The sequence below is a fragment of the Equus caballus genome, chromosome X, assembly GCF_041296265.1.
Source record: "Equus caballus isolate H_3958 breed thoroughbred chromosome X, TB-T2T, whole genome shotgun sequence".
Lineage (NCBI taxonomy): Eukaryota > Metazoa > Chordata > Mammalia > Perissodactyla > Equidae > Equus > Equus caballus.
The window spans coordinates 128,119,823-128,143,867 of record NC_091715.1 but is presented as its reverse complement, the minus strand read 5'-3'; the positions used below and the strand labels follow the sequence as shown (position 1 = coordinate 128,143,867).

General features: G+C 40.4%; 1 protein-coding gene across 1 annotated transcript in view; it reads right to left on the bottom strand.

The window, feature by feature from the left end:
• Window positions 1–10,939: 10,939 nt before the first annotated feature.
• HPRT1 (hypoxanthine phosphoribosyltransferase 1) overlaps window positions 10,940–24,045 on the bottom strand; it is a 33,533-nt gene continuing 20,427 nt past the window's right edge. Inside the window, exons 5-9 of the mRNA XM_023634464.2 lie at window positions 21,010–21,027; window positions 18,808–18,890; window positions 12,703–12,749; window positions 12,426–12,502; window positions 10,940–11,654 (exon numbers count right to left, since the gene is read on the bottom strand). Of these exons, the coding sequence (XP_023490232.1) occupies window positions 11,589–11,654; window positions 12,426–12,502; window positions 12,703–12,749; window positions 18,808–18,890; window positions 21,010–21,027 (291 nt within the window). The 3' untranslated portion in view covers window positions 10,940–11,588. The remainder of the gene's footprint in view (window positions 11,655–12,425; window positions 12,503–12,702; window positions 12,750–18,807; window positions 18,891–21,009; window positions 21,028–24,045) is intronic.

Here is a 24,045-nt window from a genome sequence, read left to right as displayed (position 1 = left end):
GAAGCAACCTATGTGTATGAACTTGCTAGGGCTGCCATAACAAAATACTACAGACAGGGTGGCTCAACCAACAGAAATGTATTTCCTCACAGTTCTGGGGGCAGGAAGTCCAAGATCAAGGTGCCAGCACAGGTGGCTTCTCCTGAGACCTCTCTCCTTGGCTTGTAGATGGCCACCTTCTTGCTGTGGCCTCACATGGCCTTTTCACACGTCCTTGGTATCTCTTCCTCCTCTTATAAGGACACCAGGCCTATCAGACTAGGGCCCATCCCTATAACCTCAGTTAACCGTAATTACTTCTTCAAGGGTCGTATCTCAAACAGTCATATGGGGGATTAGGGGTTCAACCTATACATTTTGGGAGGACACAATTCAGTCCGTAACACCACATGTCCATCAATGGATGACTGGCTGAACAAAATATCATATATACATACAATGGAATGTTATTCAGCCTTAGAAAAGAAGGAAATTCTAACACGTGCTACAACATGAATGAACCTTGTAGACATTATGCTAAGTGAAATAAGCCAGTGACAAAAGGGCAAATATTCTGATTCCATTTACATGAGGTCTCTAGAGTAGTCACAGTCATGGAGACAGAAATTAGAAGGCTGGTTGCCAGGGGCTGCATTTCGGGGGGGGAGGCCTGAGGAATTATTGTTTAATGGGTACAGAGTTTCAGTTTTGGAAGATGAAAAAGTTCTGGAGATGGATAATGGTTATGGTTGCGCAACAGTGTAAATGCGCTTAATGCCACTAAATTGTACACTTAAAAATGGTTAATTTTATGCCATGTATATGTTACCACAATAAAAAACAGCGCAAGAACCTCCCTGAGATAATAATCAGTAAAATTTGGGGAACTCATCTTTTCTACACTCACGTATACACATATATATATGTTTTTTCTTTTCTGTCCTTGTAGAAGTCCTATTAATTAATTTAAAAATATTTTATTATATTTCAAATGTGAAGTGTACAGAATCATAATGCAGATGCCCATGTACCCCCCATTCAGCTTTACAAATGGTAACATCTTCCATGCTTGCTTGAGATCTTTTATAAAGTCTTTTTTATTATGTAATATTATATGTAAGATTATACAATATTATATATTTAATGCGTGTGTATAAAATAAAAATGCGCACTTGAGAACCCAGCACAACACCCGCCCTCGGACCTCAGCCCCCATGGATACCTTTGAACCCCTCTGTGCTCATCCCCACCTCATCCCTCTGCCTCTTCCTGCCTGCACCTCCCCCCTCCAAGACGCACTAGCTTACTTTTGTGTTTATTATTCCCTTGCTTAAGTAATTTGTCGCATATGCATATAGCTCTCTTCTGGCCACCTTTTGCTGCCTAAAATACTACCTCAGAACTTAGTGAGTTAAAGCGTCAACCATTTAATTCTATCTCCTGATTCTATGGGTCAGGAATTCGGGCAGGGTCAGCTGTGTGACTCTATTTCACATAGCGCTTGGGTTGGTCTGGAAGGTCCACACGGGCTCCACTCAAGGCTGGAGCCTTGGTGGGGATGGGTAGAAGACTGAGTTCAGCTGGGCCTGTTTACTGGCACATAGGCTCCAGAATGATCGACTCTGGGTGGTCAAACTTCTCTCGTGGTAGCTCAGGACTTCCGTTCCAAGAGAGCCAAACAGAGCTATAAGGCTTCTTATGACCTAGCCTCAGAAGTCCTGGAATGTCACTTCCGCTGCAGCCTATTGTCAAGCGAGTCTCTAAGGCCAACCTGGATTCAAGGTTTGAGCACTGGTTATGTTCCAGATATGTCACCTTGGACAAGTTCCTTATGGTCTCTGGGGCTCACCTCCCTCATCTAAGAAAATGGGGGTAGCAACAGGCCCCACCTCGAGGGCTTGTGTGAACTCAGAATGAAGTAATGCACGCAAAGTGCCTACACACAGTAAGCGCTCGGCCAAGATGTAACTGCTATTAAAAACAGGGAAGCTGGCGCTCACAGGGTGGGTTAGAAAAGGATGGAAAGCTGGGGTGGCGGGACTAGGACAGCAGGGATGGGGAGGCAACAAAGTATCTCTGAATAGACCATTGGCATAGCCCTGACTCATGTGTCACCCTAATAACTAATTACTTACAACTAGGATATGCGAGCCGGGGGCCTGAGTGAAGCACAAACACTAACAAATGAATCCAATGCATTCCAGGGGAATAACACAGCCACGCTGAAAGGGATGGAGAAGAAAATAACTACGGAATTTTGGAAAACAGTATTTTTTTCTTTTATTTATTTTTATTTTATTGAGGTCATATAGTTTATAACATTGTGAAATGTCAGTTGTACATTAATATTTGTCAGTCACCATATAAATGTGCCTCTTCACCCCTTGTGCCCATCCCCCACCCCTCTTCCCCCCAGTAACCACTAATCCGTTCTCTTTGTCCCTGTCTGTTTATCTTCCACATGAGTGAAATCACACAGTGTTTGTCTTTCTCTGTCTGGGTTATTTCGCTTAACACCATACCCTCAAGGTCCATCCATGTGGTTGCAAATGGGGCAATTTTGTCTTTTTTATGGCTAAGTAGTATTCCATTGTATACATATCTCTCTCTCACATCTTCTTTATCCACTGGGCACTTGAGTTACTTCCACGCATTGGCTATTGTGAATAATGCTGCAATGAACGTAGGGGTGTGTGAGTCTCTTTGTATTGTTGATTTCAAGTTCTTTGGATAAATACCCAGTAGTGGGATGGCTGGGTCATATGGTATTTCTATTTTTAATTTTTTGAGGAATCTCCATATTGTTTTCCATAGTGGCTGCACCAGTTTGCACTCCCACCAGCAGTGGATGAGGGTTCCCTTCTCTCCACAACCTCTCCAACAGTTGTCATTTTTTGTCTTGGTGATTATAGCCATTCTAACAGGTGTAAGGTGATATCTTAGTGTACTTTCAATTTCCACTTCCCTGATGATTAGTGATGTTGAACATCTTTTCATGTGCCTGTTGACCATCTGTATGTCTTCTTTGGAAAATGTCTCTTCAGATCCTTTTTTTTTTCTTTTGAGGAAGATTAGCCCTGAGCTAACATCTGCTGCCAATCCTCCTCTTTTTGCTGAGGAAGCCTGGCCCTGAGCTAACATCCATGCCCATCTTCCTCTACTTTATATGTGGGACACCTACCGCAGCGTGGCTTTTGCCAAGCAGTGCCATGTCCGCACCCGGGATCTGAACTAGAGAACCCCGGGCTGCCGAAGTGGAACATGCGCACTTAACCACTGCGCCACTGGGCCGGCCCTTCTCTGCCATTTTTTTTTTATCGGGTTGTTTTGCTGTTGTTGTTGAGTTGCATGAGTTCTTTAGATATTTTGGAGATTAACCCCTTGTCAGATATATGATTGCAAATACTTTCTTCCAGTTGGTGGGTTGTCCTTTTTTTTTGTTCCTGTTTCCTTTGCCTTGCATTATTAGCTCTTTAGTCTGATGAAGTCCCATTTATTTATTTTTTCTTTTGCTTCCCTTCCCCAAGTAGACATGGTATTCAAAAAGATCCCTTTAAGATTGATGTCAGAGTATACTGCCTGTATTTTCTTCTAGGAATTTTATGGTTTCATGTCTTACTTTCAAGTCTTTAATCCATTTTGAGTTAAAATTTTTTTTTCCTGAGGAAGATTAGCCCTGAGCTAACTACTGCCAATCCTCCTCTTTTTGCTGAGGAAAACTGGCCCTGAGCTAACATCCATGCCCATCTTCCTCCATTTTGTACGTGGGATGCCTACCACAGCATGGCTTGCCAAGTGGTGGCATGTCCGCACCCGGGATCCAAACCGGCGAACCCCGGCTGCCAAGAAGCGGAACGTGTAAACTTAACTGCTGCGCCACCGGGCCGGCCCCCTTGAGCTAAAATTTTTGTGTGTGACATAAGATAATGGTCTACTTTCATTCTTTTGCATGTGGCTGTCCAGTTTTCCCAGCACTATTTTTTGAAGAGAATTTCTTTTCTCAGTCGTATGTTCTTAGTTCCTTTGTTGAAGACTAGCTGCCCGTAGATGTGTGGTTTTATTTCTGGGCTTTCAGTTCTGTCTCATTGATCTCTGTGTCTGTTTTTGTGCCAGTACCATGCTGTTTTGATCACTATAGCTTTGTAGCATATTTTGAAGTCAGGGATTGTGATGCCTCCAGCTTTGTTCTTGTTTCTCAAGATTGCTTTGACTATTCAGGGTCTTTTGTTGCCCCATATGAATTTTAGGATTCTTTGTTCTATTTCTGTGAAGAATGTCATTGGGATTCTGATTGGGATTGCATTGAATCCGTAGACTGCTTTGGGTAGTATGGACATTTTAAGTATGTTTATTCTTCTAACCCATGTGCCTGGAATCTCTTTCCATTTCTTTAGAACATCATGGATTTCTTTCAATGTCTTATAGTTTTCAGTGTATAGGTCTTTCACCTCCTTGGTTAAATTTATTCCTAGATATTTTATTCTTTTCGTTGCGATTGTAAATGGGATTGTATTCTTGAATTCTCTTTCTGGAAAACAGCATTTTGATTGGATACTATAAGGCTTACAACAAAAAGATCTGTCCACAAATACTGGACTCTAGTTAGCAAATCTGTTATAGGCATATGTAACTACTTTATGATACGAGGGTTGCACAAGTAAGTGAACAGAGCCACATTCTCACCGTGAAAGAAAAAAGTTTAAAAATAAGGAAACGGGGAAGGCTAGAATAAATCCTGCAGTGTGGATTAGAGTGGAGATATCAGTACAATTTATTTTCATATGTATACAGATAGACAGATAAAGAAATATAGATGTGTGTGTACATGGGTTAGTATGCATGCTTCTACTTGCTAGCTCTGTCTTAGGAGGACCCAGAAGCAAGGACACCCCAATAGTAAGACGCACATCTCGCACGTGGATCCTGCTTTCTAATACCATTCTTCAACAAAGGAACCAGGGCTCCTTGGAGTAATGGCTGATGCTGGACCAGGGCAGGAAAATACAAGTGAACCTGTAGTGTCTTGTGGTGCCAGAAAGTAAGGCAGTGCTCAAAAAGGGGTGGGGCATGACAAGAGGACACAGGAGCTAAGGCGGGGAGATGCAGGCAGTGTTCCAAAGGAAGCCACGTGCAATATAATCGAAGCTTCATCTTCAGAGCTCTCAAATATTGTCCTAATGAAAGGAATAGAAAACATGTTAGGAAAGGAAGTTCTACTGAAACACTACCAAGTCTGAAAGTCACTTCAGTCATGAATCATAATGAGGAAGCTCATTATGAAGTGCACCCATATCGTGTAAAGAGAAAACGTGAAATTTAATTTGGCAGTTTTTATCAGTAATGCTGGAAGTTACAAATAATAATGAAAGGCCATTAAAAAATCATTACTTTCAAGTGGTTTGAAGTATCTATAAAATTCACATTTAAAAATGGCAAAGAGCGCACACAATCCTTCATGCCAGAAAGTTAGTTTGTCTGAAGCTGCCCACGGGATCGTAAAATAAGCCAGCAGAAAAATTTGAAGATCACATTGGAAAAACTCGGTAATTGTCTTTGAAAATGCTTCCTAGTGCCAGAGGAAGTCAGTCTACATTCTTAAAGATCAGCTCTGACCTCAAAAAGCTGTTTAATGTACAAGTCATTTGAAATGATTACCATCAATGAGCTTAATATTTTCCTCTAAACTCTCAGTATATTCGTTTCCACACAAGAGCTGGGCACTAAACGTTAAGTGGCAACGAACTAAGAGGGCAGGTTCTGGAATGAGATTGCCTAGGTTCAAATTCCTCATCTGCCACTTCTAGCTGTGTGATCTTGGGCAAATTATGCAACCTCTCTGAGCCTGCATTTCTTCATATGTAAAACTGGGATGATTAAAAAAGAACTCCGCCTCATAGGGGTTATCACAAGGAGTCAAAAGCGCTTAGTATATTTCCATTGCATATGGTAATAATTCAAGAAATATTAGCTGTTAATAAAAAGAGGTTTTGGGGGTTCAACTTGAAAAATATGTTTTGCTTCTAATTCTAGTTAATTCAGATATAATTTTAAAATACTGTTATTTCTTTTTCAACTTTCTATCATTTATCCAACAAATATTTATCGGGCACTCTCATTTGCCAGGCCCTCTTGAAGGTGCTGGGGATACAGCAGTGACCAGACTGGGAAAATTCTGCCCTCACGGAGCCAGCTGATGGTCTGCTGGGGCAGAGAGACAATAAGCAGAGAAACAGAGGAAAAGGTCAATTTGGCGTGTGCTTATGGGGAAACAGCTCAGCCATGGACATCTCCACACAGGCCACACAGACAAGGTCAACTGCAGTCTGACCTAAGCCTCAAAGGAACAGACTGTGACCCTCCTAGGAACATGGTAAGGTAAACAGCTTTGTGATGAGCTGTTCCAAGGCTGTTTGTCACCCACCTCCCAATTCTGCAGAGGCCGCCATGAGGCAGTTTCTTATATGCCTCCCTGGTGCCCGAAAGGCATGGGACTTTCAACCTTGCCTCCCCACCAAGGCTAGAGCCTCAGGCTATAAAATCATTTAGCTGGAGTATGGAGCCAGCTCCTCCCCGACAGGGCAACCCACCCCTTGTGTCATCTGTCCTCTCTGGTTTGGTGTCATCCTGCGGGATCGGGGATGCGGGAAGCTGACATCACGCGGATTGTGCTCATGCTAAGTAATGAACAACCTGCACCGACTTGGGCTTTCTGTTTCCTCCCCACTGAAGCTGCGGCAGTGGCAGGTCCAACCTAGCAGCCACAGTAGTTGTTGCCCGTAGAGACTGCTGGACAGTGCTAAGGACTGTGAGGAAATGAAAACAGAAGAAAGGTAATGGAGAGTGACTCCAAGGCTGTTAGAGGGAGATCAGGGAAGGGTTCACCAAGGTGATATGTGAGCCAGCCAGGCTGATCTGAGGGAATTGAGTGATAGGCAGAAGGAACAGCAATTACAGAGGCCTGAGGGCAAGGGGGAGATTGGCAGGTGTGAGGAACTGAAACAACAGCAGTGGGCTTGAAGTAAAGTGAGCAAGGAGGAAAAGGATAAATGAAGCTAGACAAGTGGGCAGGGCTAGTTTACACATGGGCTTGCTGGCCATAGGATAGCTTGAGTTTTCAAGTGTTAAGCAGCCAAGTGATATAATCTGATTTATATTTTTAAAAGATCATCATCTCCCAAAAAATCAAGAGTAAAATAAGATGATCCCAAGTGCAGTGTGGGGGCTGAAGGGGCAGGGGGGCGAGAGCAGAGGCAGGGGGAGCAGCTGGGAGGAGCAGTCCGAGCGCTGTAGCTCTCGCTAAGGCGTGGTGGACACAGACGTGGAGCCATCCCGGAGCTTGCTCAGCACGCTGGTGGTACAGGGACGCAGCCAGCGTGCTGGGAGCAGCGCGGCGGGAAGAGATTATCCGCCCTTGTAAGGACTTGGGCTTTCACTCCAAAACGGGGAGCCACAGGAAGGATTGGAGCCGAAGGGTGACTCAACCCGACTAAAGTTTTCGTTAGGATCACGTTGGCTGCTGTGTTGAGACTGCGTGTGTGTCAGTCAGGTGGAAGGGGGACAAGGGTGGAAGCCGGAGGTCAGGTCGGAGGCTACTTCAATAATCCAGGGAAGAAATGTGGCCCGTTTGTCCATGGCAGACTTCTCCTCCACTTATTTGGCAACTGAACCTCTGTGATGGTCTCTCCTGTGAAATGTGCTGTGAATAAATAATGTATATAAAGCACGTGGCACAGCATCTGATGCTTATTAATTTAAATAGTACTTACTATTGGCATTACCAGTTTCATGCCTGAAGCCTCTGCAGCTTTCAGAACTGCTCTTAGAAGTTCTTGTGCCTTTAAAAATGCAAGTAAAATCTTATCACTCCCTGCTTAAAACCCTCAAGTGCCTTCCCACTGCAGAATGCAGAAAATCCATACTTTCCCACGGTCATGGTCTGGCCCTGGCCTTCCTCTCCAGTCTCAGGTCCTACCACTCTCCTTACTCAGCCACACTGGCCTCCCTTCTCTCCCTCCAACTGCCTCAGACGGCTCGTCACCATCTGAGCATCTTTTGCATTTGCTATTCCTACTGCGAGGACCTCTCTACTCCTAGCTCTTCCTTCGTGCGGCTGGTTTCTTTTCCATTCAGTCGCAGTTCAACCAATTGACCTTCCCTAACCACCTTATCCAACATATGGCGCCCACTCCTCACCCCCCAGTCCCTAGCACTTTGCTGTTCTAGATCCTTCACAGCCTGCCACTATTTGAAATTACCTTGTTTACTATCCCTTTCTCCCACTAGAATGAAATCTTCATGAAACCAGGAACCTTGCCTGTCATTCCGAGGACCTGGCGCACAGAGGGTGGTCAGTGGGCTTCCAGAATCTCAAATGCCAGGGAAAGACATTAATGGATTGACTTTCTAAGTTAACCAATTAGAAGAGTAGCTCAGATTATCTATAAAGCTTTTATACATGGAATTAAAGTGGGGACATACCTGTATTTACAGGTATGATACATATAACATTCTAAGCATTCACACTACAGGAACACATAAAGGGTTCAACACACATGAACTTTCCATTCACTAAGGCTTACCTCTTATTTAAGCACCAACATTCCCCTGGATGGTAATATTCCTAAAACAGATTCCATGTTTCCCTATCTCCTAAAATCAAGCAAATGAAATTTCATTTCCCTTTCCTTATGAACATCCCTTATTATATGGGCTGTAATTAAAGTGCAGCCCTGAAGGATTCCTGATGTGTGACGTTTATGACCATTTGTTCCTATACTAAATGACCAGATGGCCCCAGGATGCTATAGCAGGTTTTTCTTCTTCTCCCCAAAGCCCCCCAGTACATAGTTATGTATCTTAGTTGTAGGTCCCTCTGGTTGTGCTATGTGGGACGCCAGCTCAGCATGGCCTGACGAGTGGTGCCACCCTGGGCCACTGAAGCAGAGCGCGCGAACTTAACCACTCGGCCACAGGGCCAGCCCCAACGCTTTTTCTTTATAATACTTTTCCTCTACACCTTGACAGACTGTTATGCTGAAAATTACTGCTCCTCCTGTCAGTATCTCCCTTCCCCTATCTTATAAATGGACTATATCTAATCTGTTGACAGTTTGTTAAATAAAATTTTTAGGGGCCAGCCCGGCGGCACAGTGGTTAAGTGCACACGTTCCGCTTTGGTGGCCGGGGGTTCACCGGTTCAGATCCCGGGTGTGGACATGGCACTGCTGGGCAAGCTATGCTGTGGTAGGCGTCCCACATATAAAGTAGAGGAAGACAGGCACGATGTTAACTCAGGGCCAGTCTTCCTCCTTAGCAAAAAGAGGAGGATTGGCAGCAGATGTTAGCTCAGGGCTAATCTTGCCCCCCCCAAAAGAAATGAAATTATTAGAAATTTATTAGAAAGTATGCCCCAAAAGCAGATTAAGTAAGGTCTCAGGAGTATTCTTATGAGAAAAATGCTGAGTTTCAGGAGGCCTTTCCTTCCTGGCTGTTAGCTGGGTTTCTTCTTGGGTTTGCCAACCAGATAAAACATAACCACAACCTGAGTTTGGGCGAATCAGAAGGGGAAACAGTTGAGCTTCCTTATGACACTGTAGCAAGAATCAGACAAGATCTTAGTTTAAATCTCTGCCACTTACTATCCACGCATCTAACTTCTCAAAACATTCATACTTTTTAGCAGCAACTAATGTTTATGGAGCACTTGCTATGTCTCAGGCCACCGTCCTGTTTCACCTGCACTATCACATCTTAATTAATCCTTACAATAAGTCTGTGAAGGAGACAACATTATCTCCATTAATCAGCTGAGAAAACAGGTTCCAAAGTTAAGTAACTCGATGTCACACAGCTAATAAGCAAAGATCAGGACAGTCAAACTCAGAGCTCTTAGCTATTCATTCATTCAACAATCATCTGAGCTCCTACTATCTTTGAGGCACCAAGTACACATCAGTGAACAAGAGAGATAAAAATTCTTGCCCTCTTTATGCAACTTACATTCTAGAAGACGTGGAGGGGAGAGACAAACAGCAGGCTATAAATACAAATGTAAACTATACAGCTTGTTATTAGGTTATACCACTCAAAATTGCCAACAGCCAACTATTTTTACCTACAAAAATGGTAATTTCACATGGTTCAACCTACAGAAGGTGGTAGGCACAACTGAAAAGGGGAGGGTAAGGAAGCCTGGCAGCGGCGGCAGGCTGCAGTAGTGAACAGGGCAGCCCTGGAGACCTGGGTGAGGTGCCATGCCGTGGGGAGGGGGAGGAGTCAGGAGTTAGTTATTTCCGATACTACGCTCGCACGTGGTAATGTGCTAACGACGACTTCAACCTCACAGGGTTGTGAGGCTCAAATGAAATAACAAAAGTGAAAAAGTTTTGTAAACTAGGAAGTTCTAGGACTATAACAAATTACTGTTTAGTATTATTTAAATTTCTCTACTTTGCTACTGGGAATTACAGCAAATTTTGAAGGCATAAATATAGCTAGATGGCTGGCAAGGTTGCAAGTTCCTACCTTACCTGGAAGAGAAGCAATTAAGAGCTTTGGTTTAAAATTTTTCTTCCTGCTCCCAGAAAACAGAAAGTTTTGTTGTTGTTCTTTAGTTAATAAAGTATTATCTGCACAGAAAAGGTTAACAGGACATGTCTGAAACCAACTGTTGAGATGCAGGTGAGACTGCGATCTAAACGATTTAACAGAATTCCAAGAGAAAGCCATGTTATTTTAGATAGTAGAATGTAGTAAGTATACTATGCGTCTGAAATTTAATGTCTCTGAAGTAGGTAAGAATTCTGCTAACTCCACCAATCCATTGTACCAGATAATCATTATCTGCTGTGCTTGGTAAAGATTACAACTAAACCAGCTACTAAAGCTTAACAGACAAGGAAAAGTAACCAACACAAAACTACACTAGGTTAATTTGTAGAGAAATGATAGGTATGCATAGTTTCTTTTAAAGAGACAGCCTTTATTTTAAGGATTCTTACATTGAAGAATTCAAAAAGTGGTGAAGGTTTTTGGAATTTATTGATTTGTATTTAAAAGGAACTGTTGACAAAGATTCACCAGAAATTATCTGAACAAGTGGGAAAATACAGTTAATACTACCAAAACACTACTAAAATAATTCCAGGACATGTGGTTTATCCAACATAACAATACCTCTTAGATGCTGTCACTGATATGAAAACTGACCACTTCTTACTTAACACACAGTGGTCTAATAAACAATACTTAATCACTTCTGTTCTTTCCTGAATATATAAAAATTAAAATACCAATTAAAAAACTAATATATCTTCTCTTTAAATGTTTCTTACAGATACAATTTCAATATTTTCATTCAATAGTGGTGTGGTTTAAGAGATTTTTCATTCACAAGTCAAACAACAATTCACCCAAAGTGAACTGATAGTCTATAGGCTCATAGTGCAAATAAAGAGTTCAGGAATGCAGCAACTAACATTTCTAAAATGCAAAACAGATAAAATTCTTAGAAGATACATGCAATAAGCTCTACTAAGCAGCTGGCCACAGAACTAGAACATTTGATAATTTCACTGGTGATTTCAATGAGACTCCAGATGTTTCTCAACTCAACCTGAATTCTCATCGTAGGCTTTGTATTTTTCTTTTCCAGTTTCACTAATGACACAAACGTGCTATAAAAAAAAAATCCAGAAATTCATGTTAGAAAAGTGCATTCTGAAATGAAAGGCAAGAAGAGCATTTTGCATATCGTATAGGAATAGTATTATGCTGCAGGGTTTTTTTTTTTTTTTTTTTTAAAGATTTTATTTTTTCCTTTTTCTCCCCAAAGCCCCCCGGTACATAGTTGTGTATTCTTCGTTGTGGGTTCCTCTAGTTGTGGCATGTGGGACGCTGCCCCAGCGTGGTCTGACGAGCAGTGCCATGTCCGCGCCCAGGATTCGAACCGACGAAACACTGGGCCGCCTGCAGCGGAGCGCGCGAACCCAACCACTCGGCCACGGGGCCAGCCCCAATGCTGCAGGGTTTTTACTAAACAGAGGTTTGTGCAGTCTTCCTAATCCTCCTCCCCATGTTCATAAATGCATACTTGGGACTCCTGCCTCCAGAGAAGGAGGTGGGTATTTGAAGGAGAGTGAATTAAAAGTCTTAAACTAGTTCATTTATTTCTTACTTATGACCACATCTATCATCTGAAACAATAATGGGACAGTTATTGTATACTAAAGCTGTTCAACTGTTTCAGCCAGCAAGAAGTGTCACCCTAGCCTGGCCAAATTCCAGCTCTAAGGACACTGTGTATTTGACAACAGCTTTATCTGACTAATGCGAACCATCGGTCGGTTCCAATTATGAGGTGCTGGAAAGAGAGAACAATTCTTCTCTTTTGTAAATTTTTATATGGGTTCTGAAAAATGAGAGTGAGGAAAAGAAGCATTACTTACATTCAAATCCCTGAAGTATTCATTATAGTCAAGGGCATATCCTACGACAAACTTGTCTGGAATTTCAAATCCAACAACTAAAAAGAATCATAATTTATCATTTAGATACAGAAAATATCACTTCAAATCTAAAATTCTAAAATCTAAAAAATTACAAATAAATACTTGCAAATGGGCCTTCTCTACAAATATTCTCCAAAGTAACTCTAAACCATTTCATGTAAAATTTGTTTAGGTTAAAGATGGTTAAATGACTGACAAAAAGCAATTCACTTACAGTCTGGTCTATATCCAACACTTCGAGGGGTCCTTTTCACCAGCAAGCTGTTAATTACAAAATGTGACATGTGACATATGGAGACACTACAGGGCACTACAAAAGAGAACATTAACGTTCTCAAACATGGTTTCATCTGCATTTAGCATACTATGGTGAGTTTTAACATATCCAAAGAAAGACTATGAAATGGAGAGCTAAATCACAGGGATCACTAGACGGGGGCAGCCATGAGCTCACGCTACAGATGAGGACCTTGACTGAGCTTCAGCTGGAACACGATGGCCGTTTCTGAGAGCTGCACCCTGACTACCCACGCACTCACCGGAGGGCAGCTAATCAGGAGAATGAGTGAGTGGGGACTGCCAACAAGCAAAGATGAAAAGATAAGGGCTCTCAGTCCAGAATCCCTGGAAATACAATCCCTAAGCCACAAAGGGGTGTGGGAGGGGTAAGCATTACCTTTCAGACTTTTAATATGCGGCTTACGAAGAGGAACTTTAGGCTAAAAAATAACCAGCATGCTAAAGGAGCTAGTATCTCTTTTTGAGAGCAAAAACTGCAGGTAGGATGAGTCAACTCGAACAAAAGCTAATTTTGTAACCCAAGTGCTGCCTCCTGAAATTTTCAGCCATTAAAATAAAAGCTGTAGACAGTGCTTTGAAAGCCTTTATATATGTTAAGGGCAGTCCCCCAAAAACATGATGTCATACCTTCCTAGATAAATATATTTAAAGAGCTGAAAGGCACCTAAAGTGATCCTCAACCTCAGCTGCACCTCAGAATCACCTATGAACTCTGAAAAAACCAAACAGAACTCAGACACCCAGGCCACACCTCTGACCAATTACATCAGAATCACTGGGGATGAGAGACGGACACAGGCTGTTGTTTTTTTCAAGCTCACAGGTGATTCCAATAGGCAGCCAACGTTGCGAACCACCGGCCTACCCTTAGCCTCCAAGGGGTCATCTAATCAAGCCCTCATGACTCTCTTCCAGTAATTAGAAGATACACTTGGACTCAATTTCCAATTAGAAAGAAAATAAACCAATCACAGCAAAAACCCTCCCTTCCCTCTATCTGAACCCACTCAAGAACACTCCAGAAAAGGTATCATTAAACTCAGTGCAAGCTGTACTAAGAGTTTAAGGGAATTTGGCACCTCATACGCCTATAGATGTGAATGTTTAATAAAGCTCCATCTGTAAGTCATGATTCTAACTCATTTTTGAAGCAACTTTCATAGAACTCCAAAGATATACAAATGGCCAAAAAGCAGATGAAAAGATGCTCAACATCCTTAGTCGCCAGAAAAATGCGAATTAAAACCACAATGAGATACCACATCTCACACACTAGGATGGCCATAATTTAAAAATATAGACAATAACAAGTGTTGACAAAGACATGGAATACTGGAACCCTCATACATTGCTGGTGGGAATGTAAAACATTAAGCAGATACTTTGTTAAAGGGTCTGGCAGTTCCTCAAAATGTTAAACAGAGAGTTACCATATGACCTAGCAATTCTACTCCTAGGTACATATCCAAGAAAACTGAAAACAGGTGATCAAACAAAAACTTGTACACCAATGTTCCTATCAACATTATACATAAGAGCTGAAGAGGAGAAACCCAAATGTCCATCAACAGATGAATGGGTAATAAAATGTGGTATATTCATACAACGGAATATTACTCAGCTATAACGAGGAATGAAGTACTGATATATGCTACAACGTGGATGAACCTTGAAAATACGCCAAGTCAAAGGAGATACAAAGGACCACATAGCCTATATCCATTTATATGAAATGTCCAGAGGAGGCAAATTCACAGACTTTCCATAGAAAGGTTAGTTGTTTGCCAGGGTCTGGGGGAAAGGGTGAATGATTGCTAATGGGTACAGGGTTTCTTTTGGGGGTTATAAAAAGGCTCTAAAATTAGACAGTGCTGATTGATGCACAAGTCCGTGAATATACGAAAAACCACTGGCTTGTACAACTTTTAAAGAGTGAATTTTATGGTATGTGAATCACATCTCAATTTAAAAAATGGGTAATTTCCAGAACTAGCTACACGTAATGTGCTAAAAACCTTACTACCCTTCCTTCACCCTAAAAGGCACAATTAAGCAGCTGCTCACTACAATGAGATCCATCACATTGTAATAGCCAACACTGGAACAGCATTTTGCAGTTTAAAAGACTTTCAAATACGTTATCTCCTTTGAATCCCACAGCTTCCCTATAAGTGCAAGATGTTAACAATCACTCCCACTTAAAGATGAGTAAACATGTTCAGAGAGATTAAGTATGGGACAGTTTTTCAGGTAAGTGGGAGAGAAATACCAGACTGAAAACCCCAGTCCATGCCTTTCTCACTCTACTTCTCGAGAACCTGCAAACTAGAAACGCAGCAGGAAGAGCCTCAGAAGTCACCTAGGCCAGGCATTCTCAACAGAAGCCACATCTCCTCCAAGGGAACTGAAACTGGTTCTTGGCAAAGGGGAGTTGGGGGCAGGAGAGCTTAGACATTCCAAAACTCAGCCATACCTAACAAAATTTTATTCCTTAGTATTTAATTTCTCTCACTGGGATCTCTGAGGTAGCATGAGTAGCACTGACATTGAGTTCACGGGAGATACATGAAACATATGCAAGATCAGTGCTACAAAGCTGTGGTGAACAGATGACTGATTAGAGGACTTTCTCTCAAGAGCTGCCCGATCCGGGAGCTGTATTGTGAGAGGTGGCCTGTGAGTGCTTGTTGGCTGCCTTGTGGGGGTTAATTTTTTGATCCCCAGTTTATATATTATTTAATTCCACGAAAGTAATTTATCCCATTAACCATGTCAAGTATGCAAAGAAAAAGTGTCAACAAATTCTCAATGAATATCTGGTAGTTAATTTTTTTTCTTAAAGATTGGCACCTGAGCTAACAACTGTTGCCAATCTTCTTCCCCCCCCCCCCCCCCCCCCGCCCTGCTTTTTCTCCCCAAATCCCCCCAGGACACAGTTGTATATTTTTAGTTGTGGGTCCTTCTGGTTGTGGCACGTGGGACATTGACTCAGCATGGCCTGACGAGCGGTGCCATGTCCACGCCCAGGATCCGAACAAGGGAAACCCCGGGTTGCAGAATCGGAGTGCGTGAACTTAACCACTTGGCCACGGGGCAGGCCCCTAGTTAATTTTTAAGAGATTAATTTTTTGATTGTTTTGACTCTTGCTAGAAACAACCGCTTTTGGATGATTTTTTTTTAATGTGATTACACTGCTATTAGGTATTTATAGAAATTTCTAATTTGCATATATAATTTGATACATTACAATTTATATGAGTAAATAATATTAAACATTACTAAGCAGATAAAGTTTAAAGTTAACTGCTGAAAGCTTTATCAAATTTTTTATTTCAAAATAATTACAGATTCATAGGAAGCTGCAAAAAAAAAACCCTCGCAGAGCAGTCCCATGTGTGCTTTCTCCAGTTTCCTCCAATGCTAATGTCTCATGTAACTGTAGTAGATTACCACAACCAGGATGGGGACATTGCTGGACCAACCTTATCCAGATTTCACCAGTTTCATATGCACGTATTTGCGTGTTTGTAGTTCTATGCAATTTTATCACACGTGTGGATTCATGTAACCACCACCACAATCAAAATACAGAACTTTCCATCACCTTAGGCTCTCTCTTGCTACCTCTTTACTTATAGTCACATCCACCAGTCACTCCTAACTCCTGGCAACCACTAATCTGTTCTCCATTTCTACCCCATTTTGTCACTTTAAAGTTATATAAGTGGCATCACACAGTAGGTAACCTTTTGAGACTGGCTTTTGTAAGCACAATTCCCCTGAGGCTCATGCAGGCTGGCGTGCGGATGAAGAGTTGGTTCCTTTTTATTGCTGAGTAGGACTCCACGGTAGGGTGTGCCACAATTTGTTTAACCATTCATCTACCTAAGGACATTTTGGTTGTTTCCAGTTTGGGGCTATTACAAATGAAGCTGCAATGAACATTCACGTACGGGTTTTTATATAGACATAAGTTTTCCCTTCTCTGGGATAAAGCCCAGTAGTGCAACTGCAGGAGTTGTATGCCAGTTACAAGTTTAGTTTCTTAAGAAACCCCCAAAATGTTTTCCAAAGCAGCCATACTATTTGACATTCCTACCAGTTAATAGTCTTTTATTTTTTTTCCCCTCCCCAAAGCCACAATACATAGTTGTGTGTTCTAGTTGTAAGTCTTTCTAGTTCTTCTACGTGAGCTGCCACCACAGAATGGCCACTGACAGACGAGCAGTGTGGTTCCATGCTCGGGACCCGAACCTGAGCCACGGAAGCAGAGAGCGCCGAACTTTAACCACTAGGCCATCAGGGCTGGCTCAATAATCTTTTAATTTTTAACTTAACTTTTAAGTTAATAAAAAGCTTACCTAGTCATTCTTAACCCTACATTGAATAAAAATAAGCTTTATACTTAATCTTTTTATGTATAAAGCACAGATATACACAGACTACATAAACAGATATACAATATATCTGTGATATTAAAATTTAATGGTGAGGGAGACATTAGGAAAAAAAGGTTGAGAAACACAGACTTAGGCCAACTCCACCACTAAGAAATGACCTAATGAGCCAGCCCTGAAGGCCTGGCAGTTAAAGTTCGACGCACTCTGCTTTGGGAGCCCAGGTTTGGTTCCCAGGCGCAGAACCACACCACTTGTCTGTCAGTAGCCATGCTGTGGGAGTGGTTCACATAGAAGAACTAGAAGGACTTACAACTAGAATATACAACTATGTACTGGGGCTTTGGGTAGGGGGGAAAGAAAAGAAATGACCTAAGTATTCTTTGAGCACTTCACACCTCCAGCAACACAAAATACCTCTCTCATGAGGCAGTCTATCTCAAATTCCACAGCATATTCCAGGAAAGAGGCACAAAAGAATATCCAGAGGAATAAAGTCCATGCTATAGTAGGCTGACATTTAAAACCCTACAGAGCATGTAGAGAAATAAGCAAGAACACTGACTGGTTCACAGGATACTACTTAGTGCCCTAGAATGCATCATTTATACACTCTCATTATACCTGTCCCAAATCCACCTAAAAACTCACTGACGATACACTGGCACCAGCTACGTGAAAAGCCTCAAAGGACAAACTGCTGACATATGACTCATTAGAAGGCTTACTCCAATTCAAAGATACGTGACAGATACTTTGATCCTTTAAAAGGGCTTTATAAAAAGGTTAATCATTTAGGGAAAAAAAAGATGGGTCACTGTCTGACCCCTACACCAAAACTGCAGATTGATCAAAGATTTATAAATAGAAAATGAAATTGTAAAAACCTAAAAGAAAAAAACCACCCAGGGATGTTACCCTACCAAAAACATAAGGTAGTAAAGCATGAACTCTGAACCAGGTTGCTTGGATTCAAATCTCACCTCTATAGCGTCCTAGCTCTGTGCCTTTGGACAATTCCCTATGCCTTGGTTTAATCTGTAAAGTAGGAAGAATAGTGCTACCTCAGAGCTGTTGGGGAATTAAACTATAATTCAGGATAAACATAGGTAGAACTAAAAGAAGCAAAAGCCAAACAGCACAGGTAGGACCAGGAGGTGAGGCTGGCTTAGAAGAAAGGAAGCAGGCGTTGTAAACTTTCAATGTGGATACAGAACAAGATGCAGCATACATCACCACTAACCACTACCTCGCTCAATTCCAGGAGCTCTGGATCTTCAAGGCCCACCCCTTCCTACCACCTCCTAACCCCTCTTTGGGATCCTTGGTCTCAATTTTGCAAGGAGGTCCCAAATTCTCTGTCATGTTACCCAGGACAAGTTGATATCATTAACAGAATGCTCAAAAACCAAATGTTAATATCAAGCAGAAAGTTGACTGCAATAAAGGGCTTTATAAACACATGACAAAATTATTTACAAGGAATACTTAATGAGTCATATTTGAGATTACTTTTCGAAGATAAAATGACAGTTTAGAACATTTACCCTTACAAAGAAGCAATTACTTAATCATCTTTCAAATGAAGAATACATCCTATGTCAAAATGTTATATACACACCTTGCGACCTTGACCATCTTTGGATTATACTCCTTGACCAAGGAAAGCAAGGTTTGCATTGTTTTGCCAGTGTCAATTATATCCTTTAAAAAAAGAAAAGAGATTTAAATGTTTAAATGGTAAATAAAATCAACATAGCTTTAAATTCAGAGTCATTATATAAACACAAAATAGCAAAACCCCATGTGTAACTGGAATAATGCCATTTCTTTCAGTGTGGTAATTCTCACAATTCATGCACTGAGATTTCCTGGAATCTGTAAATCATCTGGCTCTCAGTAAGCAGTAGGAAAGCTAGTCCTTGGGACTGGATTTGGTAGGCGCCAAGAGGTCAATGACAGCTAATTTAAATATATATGCAAATATGTACATGCACTTTATTAAACAGTTATGATGCTGCCCTTCATCATAAAAGGTATTTCGTTTTTTTCATAAATTCAAGATTGGGATGCTCTCCCCCCAACTCTTGGATGCAAATAGTTAATGGATCACACTTTGAGAAACACTGCTTTATAACACCTTAAAAGTATCCAAATTAATAAGGTTTTACTATATAAAATGACTTTATATGAAAGTGAATCTTAGCTATTTAGTCAAAAGTAGGACACTATTCAAAATAAACCCATTTCTAATTGGGAAAATATTTCTTAAACCATAACCCTAATGCCCTTCGATGAAATCACTCTACAGATGGTACAAAGCAGTGCTTCACAAAGTGGGGTGTGTGAATCATCAGAAACACCAGGGTTGGAATCCTGTGAAAAATGCAGATGTCTGGGTTGTGGCAGACATAATCCTGATGGCCCCTAAGACTCCCATCCCCTGGCGCACACACCCTTTGAGTGTGAGCAAGACCTGTAAAAATGAGGGGATAGTCACTCCTGTGGTTAGACTATATTATACAAGATAGCTGTAGCAGACTGAAGATAGATTCTCCTGCTGGTTTTGAATAAGTCAGCTGTCATGTGAGAGGGCCATGTGCTACGACATACAGATGGCCTTCAGGAGCTGAGAGCCACCCCTGACCGGCAAAAGGGCCCTCAGTTCTGCAACCACAGGAACTAAATTCTGCCAACAACCTGAATGAATTTGGAAGAAGACCATGAGCCACAAGTCAGATAGGAGTCCCAGCCCTGATTCAGCCTGATGAGATCCTGAGCAGAGGACCCAACTAAACTGTCCTCAGGCTCCTGACCCATGGAAACTGAGATAATAAACATGTATTGTTTTAAGCTGCTACATTTGTGGTTAATTTGTTAGGGAGCATTACCCCAGACAAAACGAATCAATCTAAAATAGAATTAATTAATCTACATTAAAAAAAGCAACTAGTTCCCAGGGATACTAACGTATACCAACCCTTTGAAAAGAATGTTATTTATTTTTTAATCTATAAGCTAAAGTTTTCTAAAAACCTTAACAACAACAAAAAATGAATTGGGGGTTCCTGTTGCTCTTAAGCCTTAAACCATTTTACATAAAAGAATGAGAACTCATTCTATTGGTGGGAATATAAAGCATACAACCACTTTGATGAGTAATTTGGCAACAATAGTAAAATTGAAAATGTACAAATTCTACAACGAAGTCATTCCACTTCTAAGTGCCTGTATCTAGAGGGAACTCACACATGTGTACACAGGGCATTATGAAAGGATGCTCTTAGCAGCCCTGCTGTAGTAACAAAAATTGGAAGCGAACTCCCTGCTTGTAGGGCAGTAAATTGGTTGATTCATACACTACAATGCTATGCAGCATTTTAAGGCCAACTAACTCTGTATGTCTCAACATGAACAATTTCAAAAACAATTTTGAGTGAAAATAACAAGTTGTGAGAGAATATGTATAGTGTGGCACTATATAAATTTTTAAATCACAAAATATGTTTTGTATATTATATATACATATATATATATGCGCAACAGAAGTATTAAAAACATGTATGGGAATGATATACATCAACTTTAAATGAAAGAAAAAAATTGAAGCAAAAAAGAGAGGGCTAAGAAGTATACCCCAAATTTTCCATTATCCGGTAAAAATAAATTACTAAATATTTCTTACAAAAAAATATCTCACTCCTTTGTAACACAAGCCCACCATTAAAATTGATGAAGAATTTCTTTTCCTGGCTTACCTTTAGGACTGTGCATACTATGTTAGAAAATCATAAAGACTACATTAAAAATATGTAGAACTTACTTCAACAATCAAGACATTCTAGAAGAAAAAGAGAATGAAAATCAGTACAATGAATCACACAGTGTTTCCAATTATAACTCGAATCACATCATAAGAAACTCTAAGGAATTATCCACATTCTTGTTTAAGCTACTTTACTATATCAAACCCTGATTTAAACAAGTGGGCCATCTGTTGGGATTTGGAACGCCTTTAATATGAAATTTCACTGCAATGGAATTTTTAAAAATAAAATTTGACCCATATGTTCATTTTTAAGAAGTTTTCATTACTTAAACAGAGGTCTAATCTTGTGGAAGTCATGAAATTTCTCTGGGCTTCAGTTTTCAATGTGTAAAACGAAGGACTTCATCTAGTATGTGTCTTGCAATTCTAATTTCAAGGACTGTAATTTGTACAATAATTCCAAAATCATGCACTTAACTTAGCATTCGAATTTGAATTTAAATCTAATTCAAAACCTATTTTCCTCATTAGGCTGAAGTTGATCTGCATTTTTCTGGATGTGGTCATATTCTTGGACTAAAGAAAGATGCCAATGCTTCCTCCCACCATCAACCCTCACCTCAATTTCTACCTCTCAGAATTTGATAGTTAGAAGAATCCTTAGAGAAAACACCTTCTAACAATTACCTCTGAGGTAGAGAAGAGTCCTGTCTGTTCTTATGCTAGTTATACGAATGAGGTTGCATTTCACATACTGGTTATTAATTGTTATCACAAAAAGATTCATACTTATTTCTAGTTCTCATTTCTCTGTCACATACCTATAGCATCACAATTTTAATGTTCTATATATTCTTCTCAGTCAGTGGTTACCAAAGTAAGGCAAACAAGATCCACTGGGTTGCAAGAAATAAATATTAGAACTTTTTTTAAACCTCATCTTGTTTAATCTATAATTTTGCGTGTATTTTATAATATACATAATATTACTACCACAGGTCATATGTAGTTTACTCCTTTCCTCACATCACAACTAATTTGTCTCTTTTCAAAACACTGCAATCTAAATCTTTAGTAAGTAAAATGAAATATAATCAATTAATGGATCAGTAATCATTTCACCACCTACTATGTGGTTCTTTCCCAACATTTTCTCTACCCTAGCTAGCACATCTGAAGGACATCATTTTCCCGTCAGTAACTGTGGCTCAATGCTGCAGTGCTTTGCATCATGGGATAGAGTTATAGTCTGAAAATAGCACTGAATTATGAGACAGAGAAACTGGATTCTATAGTCTTGGCTTTAATACTAAGTAGCTGAACAACCTTAAGTCATAACCACAGACTTTTAGTGGTATGAGACAGTTTATACAAATCAAAGTTCAGAGAGATTAAATACTTATCCAATACAAAATTGTACTATCTAGAGCATGATCTCAATACTGTTTAAAAAATAAAAGAATGAGAATTGCTATCATTATTGAAAGCATATTTTATGTCAAATAGCTACATCTTTACTTAATAAATAAAAAAATGAGGCTCAGAGGCGTTAAATGAATTGCTTAAAGTCATAAAAATAGCCAAGTGGTAGAACAGAGATTTGAAGAGGTGTTTTCAGGGTCCAAAGCCCATATTTTCAACCAATAACTGGAAAAAAGAGGAAAAACATTTATATACATACGTATGTGTATACATACAGTGCCCCAAAAAGATAAACTGAAATAGAATGTCTAAGTAGCCCATAATCTCACCACCAAGAAATAACTTTACCTAACTTATGTGTCTTGATTTTTTTCCCATACTCAATGTACTTTACTGTGACTATCATGAAAAGAGTTATTTTAGAAACAGAGACCTGTTAAGATCACAGAGCTACATAGTGGGGCAGAGCCATTAGGTGGGAAAGGCAAGGTCAAATGGAATCAAGGAAGGCTTTGAAGGCTAGGCCCCTCCCAGCAGGAAAAACTGATTATAGGAGTAAGGACTTTGAATGACTTCTAAATATGGGCAAAATGTGCTGAAAGGGAAGGAGAACAGGTCTGGCAGTGATGTATAGGATGGACAGGAAGGAGAAAGAGTCAACAGATTATAAGTTCTCCTTCAAAGTTTCAAAAGATGTTGCGGAGGACAAGATTAGTCTGGCATGACCTGATATGGGACCACAGAATTTGATGCAAGTGTTCTATGTAAAAGTTTCCTTATAGATACTCAGTCAAGTAAGCTGTAAACATTAAAATCTAAAAGTCACAAGAAGAAAAGAGGGGCTGGCTCCGTGGCCGAGTGGTTAAGTTTGCGCACTCCGCTGCAGGCGGCCCAGTGTTTCGTTGGTTCAAATCCTGGGCGCGGACATGGCACTACTCATCAAGCCACGCTGAGGGGCATCCCACATGCCACAACTAGAAGGACCCACAACAAAGAATATACAACTATGTACTGGGGGGCTTTGGGAGAAAAAGGAAAAAAAAATAAAATCTAAAAAAACAAAAAAAAAAAAAAAAAAAAGAAGAAGAAGAAGAAAAGAGCTTTGGACCCAGACAAACCTGCATTCAAATTCAAGCTCTTATCAGCAGAGTGACTTTGGACAAGTCCTTCAACCTTGTTGTGTCTTAGCTTCCCGATCTGTAAAATGGGAATAATACCACCCCCCCCCCCATGGGATAGCTGTGAAAGTTTTATGAGATTATGCCTTTATATTTAGCACAGTATCTATAAGTAAAAAAATAACTAGCAGCTGAAAAAAAAGGTAGCATTCCATCATTTATCATTAGTTATTCAAAAGTCATTTCAATGTATTAGAATAATATTCGAATATCTTAATATTCTATTATTTTAGCCAACTGTCTATACTGAAAGGATTTTGGTGTATTTAAAAAACTCTTTTTGAGCTTTCTTAAAATAATAGTATGTTTGAATTTATTGAGTGTTCTAACTACCAGAAACTTATAAGAGCTCTACATGCATTATTTCACTTAATCCTTTTAATTTTATGAGGTGGCTGCCATTATCATCCCACTTTACATATGGGACACAGAGAGGTTAAATAATCTGCCCAAGGGCACATAGTTAGGAAGTACTGAGCTAGGATTTGAA